General features: G+C 39.3%; 1 protein-coding gene across 1 annotated transcript in view; it reads left to right on the plus strand.

The window, feature by feature from the left end:
- The window catches only part of CPEB4 (cytoplasmic polyadenylation element binding protein 4), a 38,674-nt gene that overhangs the window by 4,051 nt on the left and 19,989 nt on the right, over nt 1-14,634 (plus strand). The window contains exon 2 of the mRNA XM_010718963.3: nt 7,882-7,963. Within this exon, the coding sequence (XP_010717265.1) occupies nt 7,882-7,963 (82 nt within the window). The remainder of the gene's footprint in view (nt 1-7,881; nt 7,964-14,634) is intronic.

Below are 14,634 nucleotides of genomic sequence, written 5' to 3' on the forward strand. Positions count from 1 at the left end.
CTTGCAGGGCCGGCCTATGCAGCCTTCAGACAACTGAGCAGCTGCTGGCAATAACTTTCCATTAGAGATCTTTCTTTCTGCTGCAGGGCTGGCTGGTTCAATATCAGGTACAGTCCATGTAAATTTAGAATGCAGAGTAGCACTTGATGTTAATATCAGGATTTGTAATTCATATAATGAACCTGTGTCCAGCAAACTGAATTTATACACTGAAGCCATTAGAAAAAGGGACACAGCTGGAGTCGGTCTTTTTTCAGCCTCACTGCAGCACGACTTGGCTCACAGTTTAATTCATTCTTTACCCTGACACGTAGCTGATGCACAGAGTGACAGAATGAGATCAAGCGTGTCCTTGCTGCTGTGTGTAAGGCCCAAATGTATGTGCACCAATAGAAGCGTGCTTGTTTTGACATCAAGGAAATTTCAGCAAAGTGACAAAGTCAACCTTGACTTTTGGGTTGTGTTCCAACATAAAATATCTGACACGCTTATTTTGATCACAGTAAAGAAATAATTTTTGTGTGGCCTGTTGGTATCTGTTTACATGAATGCTGAAATGAAGCTGTACATGTCAAGACCAAGTCTGACACTTCTTCATGCCAAGAAAAGGAAAAGTGTTGGAGTGAAGTGCTTTCCAGTCTGTTACAATCGCTTCTGTGAAGAAGAGGGCAGGGCAGCAGAGCAGGACTTCATCACTGCAGACCTAGAAAGATGCTGATTAATTCTGAAGCCATCTTCACAGAATGGCAGAGTTGGAAGGGACCATAAGGATAATGAGTCTCCAACCCCCCTGCCACACGCAGGGCCACCAACCCCCCATTTAATACCAGACCAGGTTGCCTAGGGCCCCATCCAATCTGGCCTTGAACGCCTCTAGGGATGGGGCATCCACAACATCTCTGGGCAGCCTGTTCCACCACCTCACCACTTATAACTTTTATTTTGTGTGCAAATCTTCAGCTCCTTTGATCACTTTGTGCTCTTTCGAATTTTTGAATCACTGGAAACAAATGATGTAAAATTTGACCTTTGTCTTTTCTTTTTCTGGATTATTCTCATTGTGTGCCTGACTCAAAGCAGAAATAAGGAGTTGTGCTTATTGTACATTTGTGTTCATGCATACATACATTGATGAGAACTATCCTCGATGCAATCATGTACTGGTCAAGGCTATTTTGTTACTGGAATCTTCTTGGATTCCTATTTAGGAAATAATTGAAAGCTGTCTTTGCTGCAGCAACATAATGGGGTAATTTGATACAACTAACCCTTTCATTCAATATTTATGTTTTGCTGCTTAAATCATTAACAAGTGTTGCTGCAGCCTAGTGAGAATGAGTTTCTTTAGAAAGCTAGCTGTAAACCAGCACTTGCAGATACTTGGGGATCTGTTATTTTTTCCAAAGCTTGTCTTCACCCTGAATCTCGGGGAAGCACAGAGGTCTATGTTTAGATGCAAATCTTAGGGTAGCCAAGCAGAAGTGCTAATTTCCAATTTGGAGAGGACGCCATGGCATAATGTCCCCAAAACAGTGTGAACTGTTGCTCACTTGAAAAACATCTGACTTCTGTTTTGAAATGGGCATTCCAAACAACGCAGATAGAAGGAAAATCCCATGTTGATCTACTTGATAATCTTACAGTTTGGTGGTAGCTTGCTTGGTATTTGAGAGTTGCTATAAAGCCCCGTGTTGTTTGTTGTCTGTATTCTTTATTTGGAATTCTGTCTCGTTACACTTCAGAAGTGACACATCTGTAGGAACCTCGTGTTGCAGAGATGGAACTTGAAGCGAGGTCAGAGAAGACTACTACCAAATGTGTTAATGAAATTAAGTTTTGATATTGTGTTTTAACCGCTGGGCAGCCTTCCCCCTTCAAAGATCTTTTGAAAAGAGAAAAGCCATTGTTCTTTGTGTGTTCATTTGAAAAGGAAATGGTGTCCAAATGAAAAAACGGTTCCTGAATAATAAAAAATAGTTGCGTGTTTTTGGGCACAGCAGTTTTCCCTGGGAATTAATACATGAAAATGTTTTCAGCTGTGACTGTTGCATCTTAACAAAGTACTGATTTTTAAAATTATTCCTTCTATTTCCCTCCTCACAGCTCTCGCAGACTAAATGTTCAGTAATTGCATTTTGCTGCAGCATCGCCCTCAGGATTGTTTTGGCTTTCCTTTTGCTGTGTGCTTGCACTTCCTCATGAGAGTGGAACATCCTGCCTGTTACGCAATGCATAAATCTTGCTTTGATAGGCGCTTCCAGGTTTCCAGATCTCATCTTCCAGTGTGCGGGGATGTTTTTTAAATTGGTCTTTGAAGGCGAGTTAAGCAATAGCGTTCAACTTTCCATACAAAATAATTTAGAATAATTTGTGTTTCTTCCCAGAAACTCGAGCTTGACAATAAATGCTCATTTCAAAGAATTTCGTGCTGGAGAGCACTTCATCATATCCACTTGTTCAAAACTGTTTTTTCCTTTCTTCTAAAGTGGCTGATTTCCAGGTACATAACCCTTTCCAAATCCATTGAGGGGCTGTGCCAGAGGGACTTTCTCTTCCTTCAGGCTGATATGGAATGTTTGAGAAAACACATACGTGATTACAGACTGTGTTTTAATTCTGAGCTATACGTCATGGTTTGTTTGCCCATAGAAATGGGTTGATTTAAGAAGTGCATTAAAACAAATACCCAGGAATTTGGAATAAAAAAAAAACCCTCTTGAATACATTTGCCAATCTTTCTTCTTGAAGGAACTTTGCAAGTAAATTTCTTTACCATGCCTCTTTCATATTTGCTCTTTGTAGTTGAGGGGCCTTTCCATAAATCACGATGGCTGGTTGCGCAAAATGAGGCTGCAGCTTTTGCAGAGCTTTGTCAGATTTTATTCTCCCTTGTAGCGGCAGCAACGATTCTGAAAGATTTCAATCTATCATTTTGAAATAGGGTAAATATTCAAAGTTGAATTTTTAAATGTCAGTTCCCCCGTTTTTCAATGAGACCATCAGCTGTGTAGTAATTAGTGTTTTGTGTGCAGTTCCCCACAGCTATTGGTTTGTGGAATTAGAAGCGCTCTAATGTGGTACGACATGCACAAGTTAAGTGCCGTGGAAGTTAACGCTCTTCTTGCTTTATAAACTTACTACTGACGTTAATATCTCGGCTTTGGCCCTCCTGTGCGTTTTTGACCTCAGGGTTTCTTTTTAAAGGAGCTTTTGATAGAAGCTATTTGAATTATGTTTGTATTTTCCAAAGATTAAAAGGAGTACTCTTATTAAGCGTTTTGCTTTGAAAATCAATTGCGTACTTAGCAGCACAGCACAAAGGCTGAGAACACAAGATATTGTGGATTATATTTTATAGAAGGCACATTAAAAGACTTAATATATGGCTAACATAGAGTCAGACGTGTTACTAGAAGTTTTTATGAGGGTCTATGATTTTTGATGGTTAAATCGGGTTTGACAAACCCTCCTCAAAACGCTCCTCTTTGGCGTCACTTCTTCAGCATTTTCTTATGGTTCCCTGGTGAAGCTATAAAGGATGAGCAGGGCAGCGCACAGCAACATCCTTTCAGGAAAAACCTGTTTATTCAAAGCCTGTAATTCGCTGCCTTCTGGATGAGGAGCTGGAATACAGCATTTGCAGGGTGCTGGGAAGGAGGAGAAGCCTATCCAGGAGTATAATCAAGTCCAAATTTGTTTTGCAATTAATAGAGAAATGTGGAACCTGTATGAGTACTACAATTTACCTCTCCCCACGCATCTTACTTTGCCTCAGATTCAGGCTTTTTAATTGTGGGAAATAGGTACGAGGTTTCAGAAGGTTTTAAGCTTCCTGTGCTATAATGAGGGTTGCAAATGTAGTTTTAAGTTTTCTAATTTCTGCAAGTATTCTGGTTTCACAAAGCTTTAAATAAAATGAAGCCTCAGCTTTATAGCTGAGCCTACCTCATAAATCCTGCTAAGTCACCTTCAATAAATTGCTTAACTCAGTGCCAGGTTTTGCACTGTTATTGATTCCTCAGTCTTCAGAGAAATTGCAATTTATAAAATCAGGTACAGCCTTGGCTATCAGCAGGAGCTCAGAACTTGCCGTGCTTTACCTGTTGGACACTTAGGGGTCTTAGCATTGGCAGGCTCATCCTGGGAAGTGCTGAATGGAAAACTCTCATCATCTTCAGTCTGAATTGCTCAGGAGATCAGAGTACTGTGGTGCAGATTAATTGTAATGGGTCTGCACTTTACTAGTAAAGTTAGACTTACATTTTTTTGATGTGTAAGAGAGATTAGGTATGGGATTTGTGAGTGCCAAGCATGATCTTCTTGTGCATCAAACATTCACATTTAATTTCTTTTATGTAGGAGCATATCCTATCCATTTGTACATGCTTGGTACCACTGTCACTTTTTATTTTTTTGAATGAAATGTCTTTGGACTTGAAAAAATAAAAATGGAATAGGAGTGGAGAGACCACTGTTGTCACAGAGACAAGGTACTTTGCCCTGTGTGATCCCACGGCAAAATTGTGACTTGGAAGTGCTGGGTTCAACTGCCTGTGCTTTAGCAATGAGACTTAGTATGAACACCCTACTACTTATGAATGCTTTCTAGACAGTAGGAGAAGCAGGATCCTTTTTATTTTTCTGTAGATATAATTGGCCAGGATTTAGTTCAAAACTGTTGTGTTTGCTGCTGTTGAATGCTGATAGTCCCAGTAGCTCGCAGCCCGACCTGCTAGCTGTCACCTCATCTGTATTTTGTGAAAACAATGCCACTTTCTCAGAATGATGTTTAACAAATATCTTTACAAACGTTAGATGACATTTAAAGTACAGTCATATATTAAGACTTCAAGTTGTGTGGTTTTTTGGTTTTTTTTTTTTCATGGTCTCGTGTTCAATCTGGTCATTTTACTTCTTTTCTGATTTCCCAGGGGTAAACACATGTCCTTTGAGTCCTCTGAGAAAACAGAATTTTAGATGCACTAAACCAAACCTGTATAAAGCCAAGTTCTTTTGATCAATCTATGTAACTAATACTAGGTTGTAGTTAACTTCCTTTATCAGTGAAGTGTATATTCTCTGCTTGATTCCAGGGTAGTTGTTACCTGTATATAAATAAGTAAATCAGGATACAGTAAGCAGTCCAGCTCCATGGAGAGCACTGTGACTTTGTGAATCGGCCCAATAAAAGCACCGCTGTGTTGTTACTCATTCTTATTACGTGAGGCTTCTTAAGAAAACTTCACTTTTCCCTACGGAGTACTGAGTGTGACTGAAGTGCTTTGCAGCTTGTAGTTAGAATTGTTCTTTCCCATGCTTCATTTCCAGCCTATGGTCAATATCTCAATTGTGACAACTTTCTGATGTTTCAGAATTAAATGCACAATCACACATTTATTTGGCAATAAGGCCACTACCACTAACCTGTCTTCAGTTTGAATTTCCCGATATATTAGATAAACTATATATGCAAATTATGCACATAATTCAGATGTAATATCTGTTCCTGATAGAATGGCAGAGTTCATGCTACGTATTCAAAGAGGTCTCCCTTCAGGAGTACAGCCAAGCACCATGTAGCACTTGTAGTGGTTCTTACTGCTCAAATTCTCTGTTCTCAGCATTGAGCAGTGTTGACCAATTGCAAAAGGTCCCTCTGTTACTGTAGCTCAATCCAACATAACAGGTTAGAGACAGGAGGCTTTCTTAGTGCAGCACATGAGAAGTTGCTCAACTTTGGTTTTCCCTTCATCTCAGCCAACTGAAATGTTAAGTTTTAATGGACCTGAAACTATTGAGGTTCTGCTCTCTGTGAGCTAAGAGTTGTAGAACTGTTATTGGATGGAGCTGAGGTTCATCCCATAGACAGAGACACAGTGCAGTGCAAAAGCTGGAATGGAAAAATGAGCACCACCTGAGTGATACAGAGTTTTCAGAAAGTGCTCCCATCTGTAGCTTAGGCTGTTTTTGTCACTTTAGGAACACGGCTGGAAATATAGAGACTGTCTTCCAGTACCCACCCCTGAGCAGCTGGATCCCGGTGGGTTCAGGATGCAGACCCAGGAACTTTTACTCAATCTTCATAAGTTATTTTAGTGCAACTGAAGTTTGAAATAGGTAGGAACTAGTAATGTATGAACTAAACCAATGAACTAAACAATGCTACCAAAGCAAGAAACCAGCTGGAAGTGTGAAACTAAAGAATCCAAATGCCTGCAATGCTTCCTCTAAGGTACACGGATGAGCAAGGAAGTAAATACTGTATAGAGAGGGGGCAGTGCTATGCTTTTCATAGCAAAATTGATTTGGGGCTTGACTAATACAACAAATGGTTCCTAACTCTGATCTCTCTAATGCTATTTGAAATGCAGTACAATGGAGTGGAAATACTTCACCGGTTCTGCGTCAGTAATCGACTGTTCTGAGGAAATGAAAAATGAAGAAAGTCTAGTTGGAAAACAGAATTTTTTTTAGCAGTCGGAATATAACTTCGTTGGAAATGGATCAGGATTCTAAGAGCTAATGGATTCCTGCTTCTAACATAGTATTAAGTGTTTCAAGTCCAAGATGACTGATTGTTGTCTGATAGAAAGAATGGCTCGCAGCGCTGTCGATTTCTGCTTTAGCACCTCATTACTGGAAGTAGGGACGTTGTGGCATTCTGTCCTGCACCAGAGGTGCAATTTCCTTTTGAATTCACTCATTTAGGTGTGATCAATTCTGGATCTGTTTGCACTGGAGAAATTTCAGCTTTACAGCTGGAGTTAGGGAGAAAAAATATATTTTCACTGCAGTAATAGCAGTAGTTGTAGAGAAGCAGATCAGACCCAGTGTGCGTTGAGTTACCTTCTTATTTGAATGGATACCTTCCATGCTTGATCTCTGTTCAGAGATGAATCCCTTAAAACATGGATGAAATAAAACCTTTAGAACTGATGTTAGAGTTACTAGACTCAGACAAACTAAATGTGAGGTTGATTTATATGTAAAATGGGTAATGGAGAGGTAAATGATTTGGGGAGGAGATTTTTTGCTTCCATTAGTGACCTTTTATCACTTTCAGTTTGGCTAACCCGAGTTTGAAAATGAAAAGAATGCAGTGCCAGGATATTTTGTGTTGTCTTATGTTATTATAGCACCAGATTTGCAAGATATGGAATTTGTTGTCTTAGCTGGGGAAGTCTGAGGTGTATCTGTGTTAAACGGTGGCTTTGGCTGATACGAAGGAGAAATATTTGGGAAGTATACTTCAGTTGGGTTGATGTAATGAAATGGTAAGGTGCAAGAGACACCTTGCCTCGTGTTTTCTGAATCCTTCAATTTTAGTAGTGCTTGGAATATTGAACTTGTGATTTTGGGGACTTTAAAAATAGAGCTAAGTTGTCACCTAGCAAACCAGACTGCAGCAGCGCTGCTACCTGTGTGAAATGCTTTATAATTGTGCAGAATCAGCAGTGATTATGCAGAATTAGACTGTTTATCAGGGTGGTAATTTAGGTGAGAGGAATTCTGTGTGTCATTCCATGAATTCAAATTTTCTTTAGTTCAGGCTGCAATACCTGTTTTATGACTTCTCCTTGCCATTCTGTCTCCTGGGAGCTGATCTTTACTTCCTGACTGTGAACTCAAATTATTTTTAACATAGTTTATCTGTATAGCAAGGAACACAAACTAAATATTGGAGTTCTTAAACAAGTGATTGGTTATTATATATCAGATTCATATTCCCTGTATTCATATTCTAATACCTTGTTCTCTGTATTAGACTGACTTTAGTGGTGTATAAGCATGTGCTATAGAATAAAACAGAAGATTTTATGTTACAGGTGGCTTTTTGTTTTAACACTGTGTTGCCTAAACTGTCTTTGTATTTGCTTGCAGGATCGCACAAGGACTTTTGACATGCATTCACTGGAGAATTCGCTGATTGACATAATGAGAGCCGAAAATGATTCACTGAAAGGTAAATTTAGAAGTAAATAATTGGGAAGATGTGCTTGCTTAGGATAAAAAGCTGCAGTTTTGGTTAGGAAAAAGTAAAGTTCTACTGTGCACCCTGGTGCATGTAGGTCAGCTCAGGTAGGCCTGCTGTTTCAGCTGTGCCTTGATGAAGCTACTGCAGCACATGGATGCTGGTTATGTTTTGTCTTTGCATAAAACAATGCGAAACGCAAACATAAACCAATCTTTTGTGTAAGTTGCCAGTGTTGTTTTTAATAGATACGATGTGTGCAGCCTGTAGAAATGATCAGCTTACAAATCTTAAGCGGATTGGTGAAACATAGCTATCAGCTCTATAGTATTTTCCTGCTTGAAGTCATAGCTCTTTCAGTCCTGAGGAAGAATGAGTTTTAGGTATGTCATTGGGAGAACAGAGTATTTCTGACTTTTTGTTTTATTTTAAAAAGCTCTTTACCTTTCTATTTTTCTCTTTATTTTTGTCACCTTAATTGCAGAATGTTTTTACATTGGGAAAAGGGAAGGGGGCAGGTTGAACCAACTTGCAGTTTGGACTTAACTATTTTTATGTTTTTATTTTTGGCAAACATAATCTTTCTTTGAAATTACAACTGACAAAGTACTCAAAACATTGTCTACACACTTGATTGAAGCCTGATTAGAAACTACCTATGGGATGGATTCAGAAGTGTAGTTTCTTATTCTGTACAATGAGTAATCTGTGTCAGTTTGAGAGTTAATCATGTAAGTGAAAGTAGGCAATCTTTTTTTATGCTCATTATCCAAGAATTCAGTTTTGTAACCAGTCATGAGAACACTAAGAAACAAAGCTAGACCTGTGGCTTCTAAAAGTAAATTTCTTTAGATACCAAGGCTTGTGGTGTTAATGAAATATGACTTGTTCTAGTGGTGATTCTTTCTCAGATGACCAACCTTTGATTAATTGGCACTAGCTTGTTTCTTGCATTCTCCATAGTCTGATGATGAGAAACACCAATAAATACACTTTCCTATTGAAATGACAAGGGGAGCTTGGTGTGGATATAAACTAATAACAAACAGATTCACAGAAAATAAAAATAAATTCCCACCTTATGTGGTGGGAGCAGGCTTTCATTAATTACAGATAGTAACAGCTTTTGTTTGTTTAGTATGCAGTCTGTTAAATGGCATCATCATATGCCTCAGCATTGTATACTAAACCAAGAATAGGGTGCTCTTTCTTGACAGCAGCACCTGGGATTTGCTGTGAGACCTTATCTTCATAGGCAGGCCCAACCCAAGTTTTAGCTGCTCAGATCTGGCAACACAGCAACACAAAGTGACATAACCGGAGGGAAATAAAATTTCTCTTAAAAATCGAATTAATAAAGTCAGATTGGTATGTATTTGTATTCAGCAACTAGATAAGAATGGTTCTGTAGAGTAGTGTGATATTTTGTTCGAATGCTTTGAAAGGATTATTTGCAACTGTAATCTTTGGGTGTTTTTTGAGTGCTTCCCATGCTATAAGAGTGATGGAATAAGTGTGTCAGTGAAGAACACATATAATTCTGATACACATTCATTCCTGCTTGAAATTGTTAATCTCCTTTGCAGAGTCACCTGTGTTTTGTGTTGAGTTTTGTAGGCATTGCATCATGCTGATCGGAACAGAGTGGTATCAATCTGTTTGTGTTCTGGATGTTTCTTCCTGAGTTCTTTATACATTTTTATGTTTCATAATTAATAGGTGTAAAGCATAAGGGAAAAAAAGCCGCAAAATGGAGAAGAAGAGTTCAAGTATTCCCATGTGAAATACTTGGTTGTTGTGAAGTCTCTTCATTTTTTTTCAAGGATTTTCACAGCACATGTGTTAAGCTTGCTTGTACTCAAAAGTGCAGAATGTTGAACTTGGCAGCTGCTTATCTGCTGCAGCAGACCTGATGCAGAAATAAATTTGCTGTAATATACTTAGAAATGGATCTTTATTCAAACTAGGACCTCCCATGGTGTGGTAATGCTGTAGTGATCATCTGTAAGCAGGGTGGGATTTCTAAGGAGAAGAAATACCTTTAGCTAAATCAAATGTTAGAACTGGAAAAAAATTACACCTTGCCAGTGCAAAGTGCATTTCAACTCTGAAGAAGGGTTCACATGTTTTTTTTTTTCCTATCAATATCTGTTGGTGAGATTGTCTTAATACAGGTTCTTCTGTTTTCTTTTTCTTGCCTTTATTTAAACTGATTGAAAGGAATCTAAGAACTTTCGATCTGGAATTCCTAAAATATTGTGAGTTATGGGTGTCAGTTCAAAATCTCGCACTCCATTTCAAATACCTGCAGTTAGATTATCAGTTTCATAGGAAGATTTTCATTATTTATTTTAAATGAGCTAATTTGTGCGTGCAATGCTTTTAAACTGAGGTTGGATACTCTCAAAAGGGAAAAGCTTCTGGGTTTGAGATTTAAAAATAGCCTGGACAAGACACTAATAACACATGCTGCAGAGAGCAATCTCAGAATGGCATGGAAATAATTTAGATGATCTAATAGGTCTCTCTGCTATCTTCCAAGTCCTTGAGAGGCTGTAATGTTGACTTAATGTGAGTTTAGTACACAGCGCTAACGCCAGCCTCTTATATATTGTAGTGGAGTTCCAGAGAGAGAAAATGTTAAAATATACCTTCGCAACAAGAGTATGGACAAGACAGGAGATACCAATCAGTTTGGAACCCACTCTTTCTATCTTTAAAAGCTGTGTTCAAAGCATCAGGTTTTGGGTTTTGGGGTCCTGCAAAATGAATAAACAGGAATTCTTCAAAGTTGAACCAAGTCCATTCACAGCATGTTGTACTTCTTGACTGAGGTGGTTAGCCATGCTTTCAGTTTGTTTAGGAGCCTTATAGTCATGTTATTGCCTTGTCTCACTATACAAAGTAGTGCCAGCTGTGTGAAGTTCAAAGGTGAATCTTAACTACCGCTGCTGACTGTATTCGGCCTTCCCATTTAGCACTTCTGATAGGCCTCTCACCGTTTCTTTTCCTCATTCTGATGTATATTTTTTACCCCTGCGTGAATCCTCTTCCTTTGCGGAGCAGCTGCCATTTCAATATGTTATTTTTATCCACACAAGTGAGCGTGCTGCATTCTGCACAGCCAGTGACAATCTGCAGAAGCCTTTCCCCGGAGACTAATTGCATCTTCTCCGCTGTGCATTCGGCCTTCGTGTGCTGAGCCTGGGATCCGGAGCCTCATTTTTTGAATCTGGCTCTTCCAGATGGCAATTTGAGCATTACTGTAATAGTAGTAGGTTGACTAAATATTTCCTTGTTAAGTGACACTGAAATGTCTTTAAATACTTTACAGCAGCAGACTGCTTTATTTCTGAAATACCCTATGGTTCAGCTTAGGGTGGAAGGCTTTTTGCCTGCAAATTGCACGGGCTGAAATTGAAGCAGACCAGCACATCTGCTTATGGCACTGCGCAGCTCTCTAAAATTTGGGTGTGAATAGTTCGTTATCCGTATGAATGCTGCATGGTAAAAAAAAAAAACGTAAGTATGCACAAAAAGAAGTGTTTCAGAGGTAGGGCAAGGTCAGAGTCTGCATACAGACACCAGCAGAGTGAGTCAGCCAGCAGCTCTGCATTTTAGGGGTGCCAGAATGATGACAACTGGCACCATTTGGGGTTTTTCTGACTGAGCTGGTATAAACCCAATTGTATATTCAAAGAAGTCATCAGCACCTTAGTATTGATCTGAAAAACTATTTCAGCTGTAAAGGAAGTACGTGGGGATTCCATAGTGAACCTTAAAAAGTGTTCTTTGATCAGAAGGAGAAAAATTGTTTTGACAGCATTTTTGGAGTGCTGGAGAAGATGAACTAGATGTTTCTTTTCTAGCTGTATGGATTATGTAACACATTCATATTGAGTAAAATGGGCCATTTCTTTTCCTGTATGAACCAGAAAATGAGTGAGAATATGGCCCAATTTTTGCTAAGGGCTCAATAAGAAAAACTGTGATTCTTTGTAGACAAGTGGGCCTTTATGTTTGCAGACAAACTGAGCTTTAACTGAGGTTTAGAATATAAAATAATAGATCGCTTTTTTTAAACATCTTTAAGTTTTCGTAGCAATGAGTAAAGCTTTAATTTGGTGGCCGAGGTGAAACTTTCTTCCCTCTTGTTGTGTGCAGTTACACAATCAGGAGCGGTGTGGAACTGGATGATGTTAAGGTCCCTTCCAACCCAAATCATTCTCTTTATTGAGCCCTGAAAGTCAGAGGCCTCTGGCAGAGCATACATCTGCAGCCCGATGCTGCAGGTGTCCTCGTGGCCTCTGTGAGTGTCCTGTCCAGGGCAGATGTTGTGGTCTCCCCTTAGGCTGCAGAACAGCATCAGCACTTGTGTGCCTGCTGTCTTTATCAAAGGATCATTCACTTGCAACATTGATGCACCCAACTTACAGTAAATTGTGCAAAAACTTCCTCTCTGCTGCTTCTGGCACCAGCAGGGCTTGCTGTAATGGTCTTTAGGACTTGGATATTATTTTTTTTTGCGTGGGATCTTCCTGAATTTCACCTCTTATGCTGTAACCAGGAAAAGCTGACAGCACTTTCAGACTGAGATGCATATTAGTTAAGGGTAAAACCAATTGTGACGTTGTTTCAAGGTACTGCTGAACTGGATCTAATAGCAATAACCCACACCCTGTGCTGACAGAATTGTGGTGGGGAAACTGTGTGGTTGTTTACCATCAGCAGCTCCTGTTGCTGTTCTAGCCACACTTCTCAGCTGGCTTAGAACAGAAGTACCATAAGAGCTTTATTTATATATCTGCTGTTCATAATTTAATGGCAATATTCAGTAGTTTAACTTTTTAGTCTGTTGCTGTGCTTTTCCCTCAGCTCCTCTCACATGTTGGTTGAAACACTTTGCTGAGCTGTTCAGAGTGCACGAAAGCCCTCAGCTAGGAACAGTGAAAGCCCCCTGACAGTGGGAATTCCCAGCTCTGCCATTAGCCACTGAGCTCAGTTGGAAGGGACCTATAAGGATCATTGAGTCCAACTGCTGTTGCTGCCTTCTTTATTCTTTGCTATAAATCTGCGTTGTACCACAAATACTACAAAAATGCCAAGGCAGGGGTGCAGTATTTCAGGTGATGTATTGTAAACATTTTTAGCAATCGTCCAAAATTATTAGGAAATGATCAGAAACATTTGTTTCCAGTTATAGGAAATAGCTGTTGGAAGAGCTGAATTACTGTTTACATTAAATTAATTCCTCTGGATTTATTGACACCCTTAATTTTAAGTGTTTAAAGTAGCCTGTTGGTGATGGCACTGCTCAGAGGGAAATACTTGAGGAGTACTTGAAAATGAATTTGCCTCTCATAACCTTTGCATTTCTGTAGAAGTACAGGATTTGATGATGCAGATGTCAAAGAATGACACGTTTATACTTCTGTAGGATTTTGGGTGAAGTTACTCAGCTAAGCAGGAATAACACCTCGATGTGTGCTGCCATCGAGCAAAGAGCAGAGGGTATTAATGTAACCACCCTTTGAGACCAGGAAATTCCTTCCCCTGCCATCACAGAGCAGTACAAATATCCCAGGGTTTTCTGATCTTGGTCCAGCTTTGAAATCAATGTGAAGATTCCTGTTAACTTCATTAGGGTATGAGCTCTGTGTTTTTATTTTCTCCGGTCTTGAAACATTTCTCATAGGCTTCTGGCCATGTGGTCCCATCTCCAGAGTCTGCATGGAAAATTAAATAAAATACATTTCATACTCCTTACAGAAGATATTTTCTAACGATGTACATGCTGCAAGTGCAGGCAGTTCCTGATGTTTAAAATACTACAAAGCAACAACAATACTGCTAGAGTATTTAGAGTTGAAACCACTGACTTGATCTTGACAGGTGTTAAAGCCAACAAAGTTGTCCTGAATACCAGACCCACAGCCTTGCTAATCTGGTTAAGATCTTTTCTAAAGTTTTCTTGGATTCTGTTTTACATTTTTATTTTTATTTTTTTTAAGATTAGCCCCCACCCTTTTTTTTTTTTTTTTTTAAGTGTTTTTAATCTTTTGCTTTGTTTCAGCGTTACTGTCCACCAAATGTTTTTTTTTCTTTTCTGAATCGTTGCTTTGATAATCTCTGGTCATTCTAGATCATCTTCAAAGAAGCCTTTAATTTGGAGCTGTGTTCCATGAGTAGTCTCTGTTCATGGCTTTAGAAGACAGAGCTCTCCCTGCCCCTCCCAGGCTGATGGAAATAGCTCTCCTTCGTCTTTTTGCTCACTTTGTTCGGCTTTTTTCCTTGATGTTGAATCGTTTGTTCTTTGAATCCTTTATTAGCCACATTTTGCATGCTCGCTACCATGTTTATCAGGACAGAATTGCAGGAAAGGAGCAGAATGAAAGGGCTGATGTGCTTTTCTTAAACCTGAGCAACAAGAAGAAATGAGAGATTTAATGAAAAGGAGGATGAGCTTTGAAAAATGAAAGCAGATCAGACTTAGGTATAAATGGGACAAGAGTTTGTGTAACAGCACTGCATTACCTTGCTGTGGTTTGTTACTAGAACTCTTCTGGTGAAGGCAGTCAAGTGGCACTGCTAAGCCAATCTTTTGGGACAGGCTGTTCTGCAAGTATCTTTGCTATCATAGAAAGTGATCAGAACACAGGAGT

This window comes from Meleagris gallopavo, chromosome 15 (assembly GCF_905368555.1).
Source record: "Meleagris gallopavo chromosome 15, MGAL_WU_HG_1.1, whole genome shotgun sequence".
Classification (NCBI taxonomy): domain Eukaryota; kingdom Metazoa; phylum Chordata; class Aves; order Galliformes; family Phasianidae; genus Meleagris; species Meleagris gallopavo.